The sequence below is a fragment of the Eschrichtius robustus genome, chromosome 12 (assembly GCF_028021215.1).
Source record: "Eschrichtius robustus isolate mEscRob2 chromosome 12, mEscRob2.pri, whole genome shotgun sequence".
NCBI classification, from domain to species: domain Eukaryota; kingdom Metazoa; phylum Chordata; class Mammalia; order Artiodactyla; family Eschrichtiidae; genus Eschrichtius; species Eschrichtius robustus.
The window spans coordinates 104,031,286-104,049,973 of record NC_090835.1 but is presented as its reverse complement, the minus strand read 5'-3'; the positions used below and the strand labels follow the sequence as shown (position 1 = coordinate 104,049,973).

At 49.4% G+C, this 18,688-nt stretch overlaps 1 protein-coding gene across 1 annotated transcript in view; it reads left to right on the top strand.

Moving 5' to 3' along the window:
- LY86 (lymphocyte antigen 86) overlaps window positions 1-1,707 on the top strand; it is a 52,928-nt gene extending 51,221 nt beyond the window's left edge. The window contains exon 5 of the mRNA XM_068558623.1: window positions 1,321-1,707. Coding sequence (XP_068414724.1) covers window positions 1,321-1,404 — 84 coding nt within the window. The 3' untranslated portion in view covers window positions 1,405-1,707. The remainder of the gene's footprint in view (window positions 1-1,320) is intronic.
- The last annotated feature ends 16,981 nt before the right edge of the window (window positions 1,708-18,688 follow it).

The following is an 18,688-nucleotide window of genomic DNA, read 5'->3' as shown; positions in this document are numbered from 1 at the left end:
ACACTGCTTCTGAAATCACAGCTGCTGATATCTGAGCAGACGCAGGGAGCCTAGACCATCAGAGAATCTTCAAGGTGAAGGGTGCCCGAGGCCACCCTCAGCAGCCCTCACGCCTGAGACACCATCCGTGCTGGGGAACCCACTCACTCCTGGGCCTCTGCTAATTGCTAGAAAGCTCCTCTCTCCTAGCCCGAGACCTTTCATGCAACATCTATCCAGTGGTCTGATCTGTTCCTTCCCTCCGGCTTATACAGATTAAATGTCTTCCCTTCCTCGGGTGACAGGCTCTTCAAAGATGTGCCAGAGTTTCCTGAGCTTTTCTTCTCAGGACAGAGAGTCTGCAGATGTGGCCCTACCACGTGGCTTGCGGGGCCGGGTGGAGCTTCAGCCACGAGCACGGCAGACGTGGCTCAGGCCTGGGTTCCTTCTGCAGCTCCGCGCACGGCCTGGCTGGCATTCCCTAACCACAGAGGGAGTCCTCTGCAGTGCGCTGTCGCCGGAGAGGAACCCTAAAAGGCAGAAATACTTTCTCTAGCGGAGCGTTTGGGTTTCATGCCGTTGGATTTTGCTCCCCCAGCTGCCTCCCTCTTCTCACTTTATCCCTCCTGTTGCTCAGGCCAGAGTCCTCGAGGTCACCCCTGACCCCCTCTCTTTCCCATCCACGTGGGTTTCCTCAGCCAATCCTATCGGCTCTTCTTTCCGAATCCATCCAGAATCCCGCCCCTCTCCCCATCTCCACCACCTGCTCCAAACCTCTGCCACCTCCTACCCTGTCTTACTGCTTCCTACACCCCATCCCCGGCTCCTTTCCACACGGCAGCCAGAGGGATCCCGCTGACAGGCACATCGGGACAGGCCACAGGACAGATGGAAGCCATCCCCAGCCTCTTCCCCTCTCCTCCTGTGGGCCTCTCCCCCGGAGCCCCTCGGCCCCTCACTGCCCGCAGTCGGCATGGCACGCTTCCGTACCACCTTCAGGTCCTCACCCCAACGTCACCTCCTCAGGGGACCTGCCTCGACCACCACCCTCCCTAAAGCTGCAAACCAGCACACGCCACCCCAGCAACCCCTGGCCGGCCCAGCACCCCCGTGGGAGCTCCGTCGGGAACACGAGACCCCTCGGGCTTAGCCATTCATCATGGGCACCACCTGTCTCTCCCAGCCAGCCCGGGGACCACAGCGGGTGGGTACGGCCTGTGTGGTTAGACTTTATCCCCGGTGTGTAGAGCGGAGCCTGCACGTGGAAGGGCTCCGCAGCCACTCGCTGAAAGTTGATGGTTCTGGGCTCACACACCTCCTGCTTTCCCCGTATCCCTTCAGGGAGAGTACCAAGTTCTGCTAGAACTGTACACCCAAGACCGCTCCACCGTGGCCTGCGCCAACGCCACCATCCTTTGCTCGTGAGCACCTCGAAGCGCGGCCAGCTGTCCCGTGGGAACCGCGGCTCCTCACACTGACCCTGCCGTGAGGAAGGACCGGCGGACGACAGAGCGAGCCTCTGCGGAGGCGCAGGTGCTGATTTCAGCCCCAGGACCAGCGGTCCCCGGACTCCGCGGATGTAACGAAGCCCCCGAAACATCTGCTTCTCAGGAGCTCCCGGGGGTCATCCAGCAGTCTTGAGGGTCCGTCCCTCTTCCCTAAGTGCTCACCTGACATCACTCACCTTTTTTCAGCTCCTGGGGGCCCTTCCTTGGTCGCCCAAAATAAAGAAACCGGCACCGCAATTGTGCCTCGTGGTTTGTTAAAGAATGTTGGTACAATCCTGCAGCTCTGACATAAGTTCCTCTGCACACAGAGCCGGGGCTGCCACGGCATCAGCGATGCTGAGAGTTTCAGAACAGTGGTAGCAATGACTTCCCCGTTCCTTCTCCCGGGGAAGCCCCACGCCCTGGACGTGAGGGGCCAGAAGCTGACGAAACCTCACAAGCAATACATCGCAGTCTCCCCTGAACAAACCTCATTATCCTGAGTCGTGGCTGTCCTGGCCCCAGCGCGCCATGGCCCTCGTGAATGTGTTCGTTAATCCACTCAGCAAGTCACGGCCGGTCACTCACATGCTGGGCCCTGTACTCAGCACTTAGGCTACTCCAGGGAGCAAAACAGGCACTGCCCCTGCCCTCGTGGAGCCTGCAGTCCCCTGGGATATCAAAAAGCCACATGTCCACCAGGGGCCACATCATGCATGTACAGAGACACCTCCTTGGATGCCCCCTGTAAATGACGAGGTTGCCTGTCGGTTGCCAGAGCCATTTGGTGCCCCTGTTGTCTCCTGTCCCTGGATGTGCAGAATCCCTGGGGAGCTCCGCCTCCCCTTCCACATCCTGTGCTCCCCCCACCTCTCTCCTTCCAGCATCCCTGGGCTCCACATCTGGCCCTCTTGCTCATGCAGAGGGGCCGAAGTCGGGAGACTGGGCTGACCTTCTCAGTTGATAAAAGTGCCACTGTGTTAGAGATTAAAAGAGAAAAGAAATGCATAGTTTAAAAATGTTTGCTGCTATTAATTACTGTCTGTACATAGTTGAACTACCCGGAATAGCAGGCCATTAAATGCCTGGTGAATCCAAACCTTAAAACCGGCATCTGAGGTTTTCTGGGTTGTGGAGAGAGAAAATTATAGCAGTGTCCTCGCCTACGCCCAAAATGCTCCAGAGAAAAGTCCTGCTGTGGCCATGCCAGGCTCGGGGGCAAACCTCTGAGCACACACAGCGGACACTGTTGTGTACCCAGACGGCAAACTGGATTGTTGAGCCTTCTCCATCCCCTCTGGTGAGACATGTCCCGCTCCCCTTCCAGAAACATCCCTACGTCCAGTTAAGGGCCCTGGGTGGATTCCGAGTACTCACATGTTCCGACGGCTCAGGACAGCTGTCACAGCCTTCCATAGACAGGGACAGGGAAGAGGGAAGAAGCGGATCGAGCTGTTCCCTTTCCTGTTCTTCACTCTCTTCTTAAAATTCATTGAGTGTGTGTGTGTGTGGGGGTGTGTGTGTGTGTGTGTGAGAGAGAGAGAGAGATAGACAGAGAGAGTGAGAGAGAAAGAGAGGAGAGAGGGAGGGAGGAAGGGAGAAAGAGGTTTAGTTAAACAGAGATTTCCACACTTGCACAGGCTGACCCTAGTAGCCTCGACTGAGTACACAGGAGCACACAGCTGTTGCACTAAGGGTGTAATTTGAGGGGGGGAAAAGAAAGTGTTTCTCTGCCTCCAAAATATGTCTGTCCTTAGCGTGGGCCTTACATTTCACTGAGTTTCACTCCTGCAAGTTGAGAATGCTTTTCCCTGTTTATAACTCTCTTATTAAAAAAATACAAACAGTCCTGGTAGGAGAAACGCCAGAATCATTATCATAACTCCGGCAGAACATAATAGCGAAGACGAAGTTTGGAACTGTCATCCCAGGAAGAGGGAGGTGTGAAGGGGCTGGTGGGCAACCCAGGGCAAGCCCTCTTAGCTGGTCACCCACGTGTGCCTGGGGCGGGGTGGGGAGGAGGGTGACCTGCCAAAGAATTTAACTACTTCTCATCTTCTCATAAATGATTTGCCACTGTTTCAAAATCACCATCAAGTATTCTAAAAACTTCTCCTGAATAAACTTCCCTGAAAAAACAAAATCGGTTTTATTCAAGATTATGCTATGCCTCCAAACCAAAGAACTCTCGTGGAAATCAGCCAGCTCCAGTCATTTTGGTGTCCGTAGGCCCTTCCTTATATTTTAAGGGAATCTCTGTGTGTGTGTGTGTGTGTGTGTGTGTGTGTATTTTTTAAGGGAATGCCAGTGCCCAGAGAAAGCTTTGCCAAGCAAGGTCCAGGCAGACAGCTGAAGACCCATTTGGCCACTGCGATCGCCCCACTCGGAACGTTTGGCTGCTCCCTCCCACTGGTGCAGGTCCCGTCCCTATTCTTTGTCTCTGTTTTTTCTTTTTTCGTTTGCCCTACCCAGGTACGTGGGGAGTTTCTTGCCTTTTGGGAGGTCTGAGGTCTTCTGCCAGCGTTCAGCGGGTGTTCTATAGGAGCAGTTCCACGTGTAGATGTATTTCTGATGTATCTGTGGGGAGCAAGGTGATCTCCGCGTCTTCCTCTTCCTCCATCTTCTCCTCCCTCCGTTCGGCTGGAAAGAATGGAGACCAGCTCCGTCTGCTTACACACGCAGCTCAGCTCTGACTGCCAAGTCCCACCTGGTTCAAGTATCAGCCATGGTTTGCTGCACAGGTTCACACTGTCATCAGCACTTCACCTCTATTTCTCTGAAGTTCTCTCACCTCTGGCCTCCGTGAATATTGGCTTCACCCTCAGACAGTCTTTCCTGCAATGGCAAATAGTTTCACGCGTGTCCAAAGTACCAAGGAGAGAGACCTTTCTCCCGAAGCTCTGCATTCAACCTGATGTCAATGGCTTGGGTCACATGACCACTCCTGGCCGATCACTTTGGCCCCGTGCTGACTGGCTTGCCTAGATCACATGACCCACCACCAGAGCTGGATTAGCATTAGTCCCACTGGAACCACACCATTCCTTACGTGGACACTGGGGAGGTTGGAAAGGGTAAAGGGAGGAAAGGGGGAGATGCTAGGAGTGGAGGGTACGTCTAGAATTAGGCCGGCTTTTCAGCTGTTAACTGGGCGAGTGCCTCAGATTCTCTTAAGCCTCTGTTTCCTCATCCGTACCTGTCAACAATAATAACACCTGCCTTACAGAAATACCCTGAGAATTAAATGAGAGAACAGTGCCAGGCACGTAACTCAATGAATGTGAGTTATTACTCTGTTCAGGAGGTGCATTAGTCTGTTCAGAATGCTATAATAAAAATACCATAAGCTGGGCGGCTTGCAAACAGCAGACATTTATTTCTCACATTTTTCTCATTTATTTCTGGATGCTGGAAAGACCAAGACCAAGTTGCCAGCAAATTCAGTGTCTGGTGAGGGGCCGCTTCCTGGATCACAGACAGCTGTCTTCCTGCTGTGTCCTCACGCGGTGGGAGGGGTGAGGAAAAGCTCTCTGTGGTCCCTTTTATAAAGACACTAATCACCTAATCACCTCCCAAAGACCCACCACCAATACCATCACACTGGGGGTAAGAATTTCAACATATGAATCTGGGGCGGGTGGACACAAACATTCAGTCTACAGCAGGTGGGTATTCACCTTGGAGCTGAAGCCCTGTTTCCTAATTTCCCTCTTCAATCCCTCCGACATCATCGCGGCAAACTGTCTTTGAGCCTTGACCTCACCCATAAGCTCACATTCCTTTTTAAGTCCTGAAATGGTTCCTAGGCACCTTGATTTCTTCTAAGCGTAGCTGGTTTAAGTAAACCTGGGACGTTCACTGAGTTACATGAACTCTGAAAAGAATTCAAGGGAAACATTAAGGTACAAGTTTCCTCTGAAACAGAAACTTTAAAACCAGGCCAAAAAAAAAAAGGCCTAGGAAAGAAAATGTGTGTAATTTTTAATTAAACTTGTTTCCTGTTTAAAAAAAAAAAAAAAAAGATACACATTCAGGATGTGAAGAACTAAATGTAAAATCTGCAAATTTAACAATTACATCTGCCTTCAGAAAAAAATCACCCAAAATAGCTAGTAAGAGAACGGAAAAGGCCACATCCTGATTTTGACCCGGACTTGTTAGGGAGGGAAAGTTTATCATTCCAGCAGTTCAATTTCAGATTTGAATCAGCTACAATTTTCTCAGTCAACTTTCTCAGACGAGTTCTTCTGTCTAGTTTCCCGATCATTTTATCTGGCAAGCAGGGGTTCCAGAGGAATTGGGAAAGAGCTACTTTACATCTAGTGTGTAAATAACTCCAGTTGTTCCATTGGAACTGAAGCCTTCAGCTGCCTTCAAATGTACCAGCCTGAATTTTCTTTCTCCTCTAACCCAGCTTTCCTTTAAAATGCATGACAAAACCAAATTCTTTCCTCCAGTATCTTGGTCTCCTCACTCCTGAGGAAAAGCATATAAGCATCGATGTTATTTCTTCCTCCAGCTGATATTTTTATGGATTCCCTGAAACCCAAGCAAGGATGGAAAGAAAGAAAATATCCATGCGATGCTAGCCTGTATCATTTTATTTGGTTTGCCCTCCTTTTCTTCTACTCAGAAATAGTGGAAGAAAACTGGAGAAGGGGCCAGAGAATGTTATTGAAATGGTCAAAGGGATACAGCAAGGTTTCCACATAGAGGTAGACTAAAAAGATTAAAATGTGTGAGTATAGAAAAATAACATCTGAGAAGGCAGAATAATAATAATAATAATAATAATAATAATAATAATAATAATAACAACTGTTTAAAAGCTAACAATTATTTGAGCATTTGCTATGTGCCAGCATTGTGCTAGGTATTTTACCTGTATCTCAGTACTTAATCTCAATAACAGCCCATGGGGGATAATCCAATGACCCGCCTTATAGAAGAGGAAGCCATGGTTAGTAAAGTGGGGAAACAGACAGACCCCTGCTTCTTCAGGCTCGTGAGCTCAGGGAGCTGGGATTCAAATCTGTCCGACTCCATCCCAGCTCTCACCAGCTGACGCTACCTTGGCTGTTTGACTGGAGGCTATATAAGAAGGAGTACTGTGTGTTGTAGGCTTGCAGATTCTTTCAAGTCCAGCAGCAAACAGGCTGAAGACAAAAGGTAGACTAAAAAAGTGTTAGATTAATTCACTGATGAGAGCACAGAAAAAAAAGAGCAGTCCCAGCTGTGCTTGCCTAGCTGTCAACCCTGGTGGTTCATTCCCGGGGACTGGGACACGTTATATTTCTGCTATAATTGGGCAAGGAACTCTGTGTCAGACAAAATAAAGTATATAATGAAAGATGCTTTCGCCCAAGCCCAGGCTTTTCTGTTAATACTTAGCTGTGATCCCTGAAACTCAACCACTCAGCAGGTATTTACTGAGGCCAACTGTGCACCCAGATCTCACCCAAGCCCGTCCCCTGCTGGAGTCCCCCTGTCACCCTCCTGAGCAACTCTTCAGCATCCCTCGCTGGACAGAGGTTATTCTCTTCACCAAGCGTGGCCTCTTCACCCCTTTTCACACATGACTCACGTTGCCTGAGTCCCCTCCGGTGGCCGCAGGTGGGGGGCTGACCTGGTGCATGAGGGCTCTGTGCAGGTTTCCATGGGGATGGGAGGGATGAAGGAAGGAGGGGGAGGGGAGGGGAGGGGAGGGCATGCCAGCCTGAGAAGGGCATCTGGACAAGGAGGCAGCATCGAAACCAAACAAAGGCTGCCGGCGGGAGCAGAGATTGGAGGGGCAGGGAGCAGCCGTTCTGAGGGTGGGAGGAGATCGGGGCACACACGGGGCCACAGCAGACTCTACGTGGACCAGGAGCCGGAGTTCGGGACGGGGGAGCCGAGAGCCGCTGGGCATTCAGTGTCCATCAGCTTCTTCCTAGGTTTACTTCCCCCAGCCAGACGCGGTAACACTCGAGTCGTGACTTTCCCCAGAGCAGGATCACGTGTTTGTGGTCTCTCCTCCTGTCTTAGTCCGTTCTGCTGCTGTAACAAACATATCATGGAACAGGGAGCTGAGGAACAACAGAAATTCGCCTCTCACAGCTCTGGAGGCTGCAAGTCCTAGGTGTGGGCAGATTCAGTGCCTGGTGAGGGTCCCTTCCTGGTCCCTGGTTCAGAGACAGATGGCCCGACAGATGGTCTTCCCACTGTGCCCTCAGTGGCTGAAGGGGCGGGAGCTCTCCGGGGCCTCTTTGGTAAGCACCATAACCTCACCCACGGGGAATCCACCCTCACGACCTAACCGCCTCCCAAAGCCCCCAGGAGGCAACACCATCACCGCGGAGGGTCAGTTTCAACAGCAGAATTTTGGACGGATGCAAACATTCAGACCTCATACCTCCCTTATGTTTTTCCTTTTCCCACTTCATTTTTGGTAATGAAATGGAAGAAATTGAAAGCTTAACATAGAAACTCCTCTAGTGAAAATTATCCCAACCACCAAAGAGAAAGAATAGTTATGTGATGTGATAGAAGCGCTAAATATCACTTCGATAGCAATCAGATTACAATATATAAATGTATCAATGTGATGCCTTGTACATCTTAAACATTCACAATGTTATATGTCACTATATTTGATTTTTTTTAAAAAAGAACGGGAGGAATAAACTCCTGTATTGGTTACCGGTCCACGTCTGCCGTTCTTAGTAATGACCCCCTCTGCCAACCTGGGGGACAAACGTCATGTCTGGAGTCATTTAGAAGAGAAAGGTGCTTTTCACCCCTGTCTCACTCCCTGGCCACAATTTTTCCTAATCGTATTGGATCTTCCCTTTGTTGCCTCCCAAGGTACCAGACTATTCGTTTGTCTGAGTTGAGTTTTTTCCCTTCACTTTCACACCCTGAGGGCTATCTGTCTACAGTTGTTTGGTTTTTGTTCAATTTTTTAATTGGATCTCATTGTTCACTATTTTATGTGTTCTGACATCAATATTTCACGGCCACATTCAGGCTTCCAGAACCTTGGGCTCAGGAACAAGCCACTGAGGTTCATCGCTGGGAGCCGAGGGGCACCTGTTCCACTCAGAGAGTTCGTTCCCAGACCCTGCAGAAACAGCCCTAAAAATTAGAAATTAAAAATGAGCACAGCTGTGGTAGGAAACCGATCCTCCCTGTAGCAAAAGGCACTGTTTCATCTCTTCTGGATGTTTCAGGGTGGAAGTGGTGATGTTGGCTCTGTCTTGTGGGCAAGCTTCTGGGGACAGAGGCGGACAGGAAGGGGGGCCTGGTGTCCCAGCCCCGCAGACGTGCGTCGGAGCCTCAAGGAGAGAGAATTGACAGCAGGAATCTGGGCCAGTAGCTGCCTCACCAGGGATTCAGAGCCACCAGGGCACCCGTGGCACTTTGTAAGGCCCCCATGGCACTGGGGTACAGGGGCAGGAGGGGAGAACACAGCACGGCTTGTTCCACGAACCTGGGAGACCCAGCCCGAAGCAGGTAGGGGAGAGCCAAGCCTGAGCGCAGGTGCCTCGCTGCCCCCGGAACACACAATGGCTCTGCCTTCCTGCAGCTTCGAGAGCTGGGATAAGAACCCGGGGGAGACAAGAATGAGAGAGGAAAGAACTGCTTTTCTGCTGACAGACGCCCAGAAATAACCAGCGTGGAATGTGAGGAGAGTCTGCAGAGATTCCCTGATACGCAAGTGGGGGCACCAGTCAGTGACAGTTCATTCCGTTCTCGTAGTTAGAATGTCTTCACAAGAACCCACAGACTGACGCCTAAGACGTTCCAGCTTTGCTGGTGGGCAGGATTTCCCTCCCCCGGAGCCACGCCAGGATGGGAATCCATTTCCTTACCACGTGCTTCCACCCCAGGCCCTTCTGTTCCTCACCGACATCTGGGGGTCCACTTGGATCTCCTCGTAACCTCCGCGCCGTCCCCGTGTTGTTGTTTTTCTGTCTACTTGATGACAGACGGGATGCTCTTTTCCTGCTGTGAAAAGAGTCCCTTCCTCACCACCCTCCTGATGACGAGCGTGAGAATCTCTGTCTGTCTATGTCCTGGATGAGCACACCCCGAATCCCCACAGCCTATCCATTTACCTTGTGCCCAAAGCAAATGTGTGGCGGGGTTTATAACAGAGGAAACTCCAAACTCAGGGTAATTTACAAAGTATTAGACCTTCACGTATACGACCGGACTGCAGTGCGTGGGGAACATTGTCCTAGCTACACAGGCAATATTTTTAAGTAACAGTTAACAGCTAACTGCTTGGAGCTTTATTGTGTCCCTTCTTCTTTAGGCTCCACAAAAACCAGATATAGTCTCATCCTCAGGGTCATGAGCCAAATGCCATGTAGCAAAGGTTCAGACTAGCAAATTAACCAGGAGGAAGTAAATTAACAAATGAGATGAGAATACAATTAGAGTTTCAGTTCAATCCGCTCTCTAACTGTATGACCAGGACTCCTGGGGCAGCTTTCCGACACGTAGAATAGACTTTATTTCAAAGAAACAAATGCCTTGTCATACAGCCAGACCAAATGCCATGCTGGCAACTACCACTAGGATAGATGGCACCTTTGGGTGCCCCCTCCCAGGGGAACCAGAATCAGTTGCATATGACTTGACAAGAAGATGACACCTTTGTGCAAAGCAAAGGGGTACCCATCCTCTGGGCAGACAGGGGCCCATGCTCAGACACATGGCTTGGTAATTCGGCACATGCCAGATTTCAGTCCCCAGTCTCCCCTTGTGCAGTCCACAACCTATACAACCTTACCCAGAGACCCAGGCCAAGCTTTAGGAATCTTCTCCCACCACATGGCACAGGTTGAGGAAAGAGAGCTAAACAAAGGGAATCTTCTGCCTCAAGAAGGCACCAGGCTCTGCCTGTTGATTGATGGTCCCTGATCTCACCTCCAACCCACCCTACCCAGTCCCCACTCACCTCTACCAACCGACAAAAGTTAATAAGGTGACACCCTAGCTAAGAGTTATTCTGGAGGCAAAACTGCTAAGTGGAACAAACACGTTGACTTCTCTCTAATCTTGCTTGTTCACTGCCATTCTTCTTATCGACTCGGAACTCACCTTGTTCCATTATAACAACAGTCATTCACAACCTTTGCTCCATGACCTGAAATTTTTGGAACATCACTCCCTCCAAGAAGCTGTCTGTCTCTGGTGCCCAGGCTGGATGAAAGGTCCCTCTTGGGACTCCCCAGCACCTCCCCTTGACCGTGGTGTGACACTAACCACATTATACTATAATTCTTTATTTGCTTTTGGCTCTTCTACTAGGACATAAGCAACCTGAGAGATAAACCAGGTCTTGTTCACCTCTGCACAAATTCCAGCACTTGGCTTAAAATATTTGTTGAATAAATGGTCTAAGACAGAAAAATAATGCTGGTGGTGTACTGCACTAGTCTGCTAGGGCTGCTGTAGCAAAGACCACAGACTGAGTGGCTTTAAACAACAGAAATTTCTGTTTAATCCATTTTACCCCGCACCGGAACCCCACAGGGTCATCAGAGAGATCTTTCTAAAGCACAAATCTGGTTATGTCACTCGTCTGAATAAAGTTCTTAAAAGCCCCCTGCCTCATGCCTGCAACACCCTCTATCTGTGATGCAGCGCCCTCTGTAATCTGGGCCCTCCTCCTCTCGCCAGCATTCCCACCGTTCACTTTACAGTGAAGCAACACGGGGCCGCTCGCATCTCCTGGAGCACAGAGTTGCCCTAAGCTTCCAGCTTTGCACAGGCTGCTCCCGTACCTAGAACGTGCTTCTCCCTTCTTACCTGGCTGCTTTCCCAAGGTCTCTGCTGAGATTTTGCTCCCTCTGGGGAGCTGTTCCTTATTCACGAGAACGGATTAGCTTTCCCTCCAACAAGCTCCATTGTATCCTATCGCGGTGCTACTCACTGGGCTACGATCACCTGTTTATCTCTCTGTCTTCCCCGCTCGACTGGGAGCACCTTGCAGGCAGGCACTGTGTTTTCTCCAGTTTCTAATAGAGGGCCTGGCGCTTAGTAAACTCTGATCGATTCCTGTGGAGTTGAATTGTGTCAGAACCAACAGGGCGCCCAGAAGTGGATTTCCTAGCGCTCCACTGCCACCCCCTTGGTCGACGTCCCTGATTACTATGCACTGTTTGGTTTCTTGTCAGTAATATGCTCCACCCTGGGTCTGAGACTCCACCCTGGATCCCGGTGTGCCCTCTCCAGACCTCCTTGTCTGAGCTCCCAGATTTTCATCCTGTCTTTAGACTCACGTGGCTGAGGGCTGAGTGAGGACCACCCTTTGACCCTGGTCATCCTCTGTGGAATTGAACCGTGTCAGAATCCACAGTGCCCTGGGAAGTAGATTTCCTTCCCTGAACCTCTGTCTCCTTTGTCTGAGCCCCTAGTGAACACCAATACTGACCAAGTGGACCACAATTTCCTGGTTCACTTTTCCACCCTCCCACACCCGTCTGCCTACACCCAAACCATCCAGGAGAAATCTGATGTGCAGGCCATCCATGTCATTTAAAATTTTCTAGAAGCCACATTTTAAAAAAGGAAAAAGAAACAGGTGAAATTAATTTTTTTTAAAATAATTCCACCAAGAGCAGCTTTATTGCTTATGGATTTCTTTTTTTTTTTTTTTCCATACGGCTTGGCATGAGGGATCTTAGTTCCCCCACCAGCGATCAAACCTGCACCCCCTGCAGTGGAAGCATGGAGTCTTAACCACTGGGCCACCAGGGAAGTCCCAGGTGAAATTAATTTTAATAATATATTTTATTTAACACAATATGTCCAAAATGTTATCATTTCAATATGTAATCAATAGTTTAAAAAATTATCAGAAAAATATTTGACATTCTTGTGTTCATACTAAGACTTCACAATCTAGTCTGTATTTTTCACTTGCAGCACACCTCAATTTGGACTACTCTCATCTCGGTGCCAAATGGCTACAGGTGACCAGCGACTGCCATACTGGACAGCACAGGACAGGAGATGGGGTGTTAGTATTAATGGTAATAAGCTAGTGGATACTGTGTCCTTACCACTTGCCCAGGGCTCTACTGAGCCTCTAAGACTTTTCATGCATTATCAAACTTACCTCTCACAGCAATCCTATAAGCTAGGGACTTATGGTGCAAATGAGGAAACAGTCTCAGAGATTAAGAGACTTACTTACCACTGGTCTACACTGCCTCCTGACCAATGGAACACTTAGTAAGCATGGGATTTGCTAACACTTAGAAGTCACATATAGAAAATGCATGTGAAGGCTAAAAAATGCTATGGATAACATGGCCAAAAAGTTTTGATGAGCAAATTCACATTTTGAAAGTCATCAGAGAGAACAGCCATATCCTTCCAGAAAATACCCCTCTGTGCCATGGCCAAAAAATGGATGAAAAATCCGACAAAGGGTAACATTTATTATGTTCTCAGGCTTTGAAAACTTTGAAAAGAATTAGTTTAGAGAAAGTTCATTTTCAACAGGTTTGGCAGACAAAATCAAGCTGGTTTCCTTCTTTGGTCCCTTCACTCAGCAAACTCTGTCAGCCTCTGGGGCCAGTGTTCTTAGCCTGGCATGCAGTGGCGAGGGCGTTAGCTGCTTTCTCAAGTGCTGTTTTCCAAGACTTCTCTGTGATGGGGATCAGTGGTTTCCTTCTCTTGTCCTTGTGAACTGAGAGGGATGCCCTCCTAGCAACCGGAAGGGGAGACCTGTCACCACCCTCAACATACGGAATAAAGATCATCTCCCAGCAATAGTCTTAGGTAATTAAACTTTTCTTTGTGCCATGATTTATCCTCTGGGAAATATTTACCCCTTTAACCTTTAGACTTTACATATAAAATGTAGGTTCTTTGCAATTAGGATTAAGTTCAGTTTCAAGGGACAGAAAATCAAGCAGTGACTTACACAAGTTAGAAGATGAGCTCTCTCTCCCATGAACCTAGGCAGTCCATGATCAGTGGGGCTTGAGTTTGTCTTATTTTGTGGCTTTAATCACCCTCCACAAATGGCTTCTGTCTCATGGTCCAAAATGGCTGTCCAGATCCAGTCATCTCATCATATTCCAGCCAGCAAGAGAGGCAAAAGGGCAGAGAAGGAATAACCCCTCTTTTAAGGACTCTTCCTGAAAGCTGTATATACCATACTGACCAGAACGTAACACAAGGCCATCTAAGCTTCAAGGGAGGATGAGAAATGTAATCTTTGCCCTGGGTGTCTTCAGCAGCGTGTGAACGTGCCTCTCAGACGTCCGACCGCAGGGAGTGCAATCGTGCGAGGGCCCAGCTGCTGTGCTCTGAAACCCATCACTGCACTTGCAGCGAGCTCAAGCTTGCAACAGGCTGCTCCCAGCCTGAGTGCATCAGTAATTCTAAGGCAGCTCTTTCTATGGAGTCGTATGACTTCTGTGATGGGCGACATCAGCTAGAGGACTGTATGAATTACACAGATATGAACTATCTGTGGCTGCATAACAAATGACGCCACATTTTAGTGGCTAAAAACAACACACATTTACTATCTCTAAGTTTCTGTGGGTCAGGAATTCAGTGCAGTTTGGCTGGATCCTCTGCCTCAGGATCTCCCTCAGAGCTGAAGTCAAAGTGTGAGCCAGAGCTGAGGTCTCTTCTGAGGTCTGACTGGGGAAGGACCTGCTTCCAAGCACCCCTGGTGGTGGTTGTCAGGATGCATCTCCTCACAGGTTGCTGCACTGGGAGCCTCAGCTCTTTCCTAGTTCATGGCTGGAGGCCACTTTCAGTCCCAACCTGGCAGCTTGCTTCATCAAAATCAGCACGAGAGAGAGAGAGCCCAGGAAGATGGGGGTCACAGTCTTTTGTAACAGCATCAGGGAATGGACATCCCATCACTTTGCCATCTTCTGCCCATTAGGAGCTAGTCACTAGGTCCAGTTCATTCTCAAAGTGAAGGGATTATACAAAGTCATGGGTACCTGGAGGTAGGGGTCATTGGAGCTCATCTCTGAAATCTGCCTGTCACAAAGGTCCAGAACTTGCCAAACTTTCTTTAGAACTGCACTGTAGTGTAAGATGTTCCCATCCAACTCCTTCTTTCCTCCCTCCTTCCCTCCTTTCCTTCCTCCCTCCCTCCCTCCCTTCCTTCTTTCCTTCCTTTCCTCCCTCCCTCCCTTACTTCCTTCCCTCCTTTTCTCCTGCACTTGGGGTCAGACCTGCTCTGTGTTCTGGTGGCCCCTCCAGCCTTCCTCTAGCTGCCTCTCCATCTTTCCTAGCAGACATTCCGCCTAACAAACTCTTTGCACGTTTAATCCCTTCTTAGCACCTGCTTCTCAGAACACCAAGACTAACACAGTGGCCATGGGCCAGCTAAAATTGTGCAGTTTCTGTTGCTGAGGAAAAAGAGAAGAAAGGATTCTGAGAAGGCTTGCCAATATCCCTAATATAATTCTGAAATCACCCACCTGTGGGTCTCAGCGCATTCGATATTAAAGGTAAAATACAACTTTCCCCCCAAGAAATTTAAATAGCTGGAAAGACATATTTCTACCTTGGTCCATATATGTGTATTGTATGTGTTACAATAACCCTTAACCTGACTTAGAATTTAAATTTCTAGAGAGTAAGAGCCTAAGAATAAAATCAATATGAAAAAATGATGAGGACTGATTCCAAATCTTATTTTTTATTGCATAATTTTAAAGACATACCTTAGGACCCCCAATTTTTTTAAGTTGCAATTTTCACCTAAGTCCTTAATTCTGTACTGATTTTCCAAAAGTGGTTAGTAGATTCATCTAAATTTGCTAAGAACTCAGCTTTAGAGAGTGGGCAGGTCTTAGAAACTCAGATAAGGGCTGAACATTTAATTTGGAAAAGCTAACACGGAGTCAAGAAGGTATAATAAATTGCTCTGACAAATTCTTTGTTTGCCTCAAATGAGAAGAGTCCACTATGTTTTTATTCATCGTTGCTGTGTCTGCTTTATCACTGTTGCTAATATGAAATATGCAAAGAAATACTCTGTCTAAGGAAAATGCCTCTCATTTCCCTTTTGCACCACTCAGAGCTGATAAAAAGCTGGAGGAACGGGCTAGTAATCTTTCTTAATACTGTTTCCCTAGGAAGTCCAGATTGTGTAGTTCACAAGCTCAGCCAGGAGGTGGCAGTCATAACCAATGAGAAAATCCTGACCCTCTGCCTCTAGCAGTTTTGCCTTGCCCAGCGGACGCTTCCTGGACCTAATCTGATTCTTATGAACGCGATTTCCTTCTTACAAAAACACCAGGCCCAAACAGAAGCTAACCTCATCCTGCAGATAAAGAATGTTTGTGCCTTACATGTTGTCGGACTCTCTTAGCTATAGCCAGACCTTCAGGGTTTCCCCAGCAGCAAGACAAGAGGCAGCTGCACATCATGGGAAGCAGAGTGGGCACACGCCCCGCGCTGAAGCCCCACATCTTATCACATGGGCCTTCGTGGTGGGCGGAAGGTGTATGAAGGGGGAGGACTCAGCCGGGCTGCTAGACTGAGCCCAGCTCCGGGAAGGCTGAGCAACTGGAAGATTCTGCAGGAAATAACAAGCGGGGTAGCTGTTCTGTTGAGGTCACAGTGCTGTTCCCAAGCCCTGAGTCACTCAGACCGAGTGCTTTCCCACCAGCAATGCCCACGTGTCTTCCTCATGCAAACACGGGTCTGGTGAGCTTTCCTGAGAGGTGGTTCATTGAGATGGAATTATTGCCACCTCTTAAGCTACAGAACTAGGATGGCTGCTCAGAGAGTAAAGGGTTCTGGAGGGTTGGGGAAGCCACTTACAGAGTCCAGACCTGACCCCAAGGGCAATGGGTGCCAGTCAAAGATTTTAAGCAGGGCAGTGAGAGGGTGGACGGAACAGAATGTAGAGGTGGCAAAGGAAAGAAGACAGAGGACGTACTCTTCCTGTCCCTGAATCTCAGCACCCAGCCACTTTCATCGTACTTCTCATAACATGTTGTGAAGAGTGACAACGTTCCTTAGGCTCCTTCCTCTACTGCATCTTCGCCAGGGCAATAGCCCCCATTTCCATCGAGTCCCGGGCGAGGCAAATGATGGCAGAGCAGCTCGTGGGCTGTGGCATCAGAGGGAGCCAGCTTCAGGATTTGGAGCAGTAGCATAAGCTCTCAAACCTCTGTTTCCTTGTGTATTAAGTAGGGGTGAAAGTACAGCAGCTCAGGGGCTGCTGTGAGGGTGGAGGGAGTTCAGACAGGTAAGTCCTTAGGACAGCGCTTGAGCTAGAGAAAACGCTCGATAAACTGGTTACCATAGACGGAAACTCCACCTGGGAAGTGCTCAGGAAGCAGAGCAAATTCACCAGCAGATGCTGAGCGAGCCCTGGGGCTCATCACACCCACGATTCTATAAAGACCCTGCGCGCGCGCACACACACACACACACACACACACACACACACACAGAGGCATAAAGGGCTTCTCCTCCATCCTACACACACCCACCAGGTCTGCTTAGAGCCACCCACTTCTTTGCTTCTGCCAAGGTGCCCTGGAGGTGTTCCCTTTTCCATCTGCATGAAAATGCATCCAGAGGGACCAGCTGGGCTTCAGCCCTCTGGGATTCTGTACCCCTGGGATGGCCCCGACTCTGGCCCACCATCCAGGGCTTACCGGAGCAGGCCTCTGCTTTCACCGTGGCCAGAGAAAGGTCACCTGCTGCTTTTGATAAGTAACTAGAAATGTCACCTTCTCCAGCATCAGACACCTTGAGAGCACACCAAGGCTCTGCACGTGTTTGAACCGCAGGGAAGGGCAGGTGTCCTGTGAGGTTAGAAAGATGGTGGGAACTCACAGGAGTCACATGAGGAAAAGCCACGCCTAGAAACACCACGTTCACACCTGTCAGCCCCTGAGCAGGAGCCCTTCCCCGGGAAGTGAACCCGGTGCGCTGCTTACCCTGCTGCAGGGCCTGCTGGCTCTTCTCGCCCAGCATCCAGGGAGAACCTGCACTGTTTACCAGCTCAGCCTTCACCCAGATCGACTCCAAATGCCTTCCCATGCCAAACGGGGCGGGCAGCGAATGGGTCAGCCTTCCATGTCCAAGCTTCCAAAGCTCTGAAAAGGGGTCCCCCAGGAGGCAAGGGCAGCTGCCAGGACCAGACTCTTCTAATGTAACTGAACTTGTGTAGCAAAACCTGTGAGGCCCCAGCTTACAGCTTCCGATGCCCCAAATGTGGTTTTGAAAGTTGGTTTGGTATGTGTTGTCCCATCAAAACAAGGAGGCTTGGACAGTGCATTTGTAGAACTCCCTAAAGGCAGTCAAACCCACTCCAGGCCTCATGCAGAGACTGGGAAGTCGGGGAAAGCCTGACAAGTTGGGGGGGACTGGACCAAGGTCAGAGTTGGGGGAGAATTGACAAGAAGCGACCCAGGGGAAGGTACACAGACACCCAGGGAGATGATGAAGGATTTTGGAAGCCACTTAGGAGTTTGGATTTACCTTGAGGGCAATGGGGCACCATCTAAAGGTTTTACACAGGGGAGACGCCGGACCACAAAGTGTGGAACCCTTCTCCCCTCAGGGGTTGGGACGGTGGGTGTGAACTCAGCAGGGAGGAGCATGCACTTGGGAGGAGGGACCTGGGCTCTCCCCCGACCTCAGGGTCCCCTTCTCCCCCGACGGTGAGCAGGGAAGGGGACCCTGAGGATCTCGGCTTCAGTATTGGGAGACAGAGGGAGGGGGAGGGGGTGCTTGTTCAAAAGGCCAACAGGCCACCAAATCCGAGCTCAGAGGGCTAGTTTTAGGTGGGGGGCAGGTGTGCATAAACCTGGGGGACGTCTGCACTCTGCTTTCTTGGAAATGCCATCTCCTCCCAGCCTGGAAACTTCCATCAATCCAGACACAGCAACTGCATGGCAGTGCCAGGACTGAAAGAACGGTGCAAAACGGAAAGAAGTTTCTATTGTTAGTGAGGCATTTGTTATCTCTAAATGTGGGACAAAACCAAAGTCCACTACCCTTCAAGATGGAATAGACTGATTTCTCTTTGTGCACAGGCACTGCTCGGAACTTGAGGCTTGTGAGAAGTCATTTAAAGTTGAAATATTTTTATGATATCATAGTGTTTTGCTAAAAGGGAAGATAATATAAATAAATACACAACCTGCAGCACCAATGACAAGGTTACATTTTTTCTTTTTTTAATTTATTTATTTATTTATTTATTTATTTATTTTTGGCTGCAT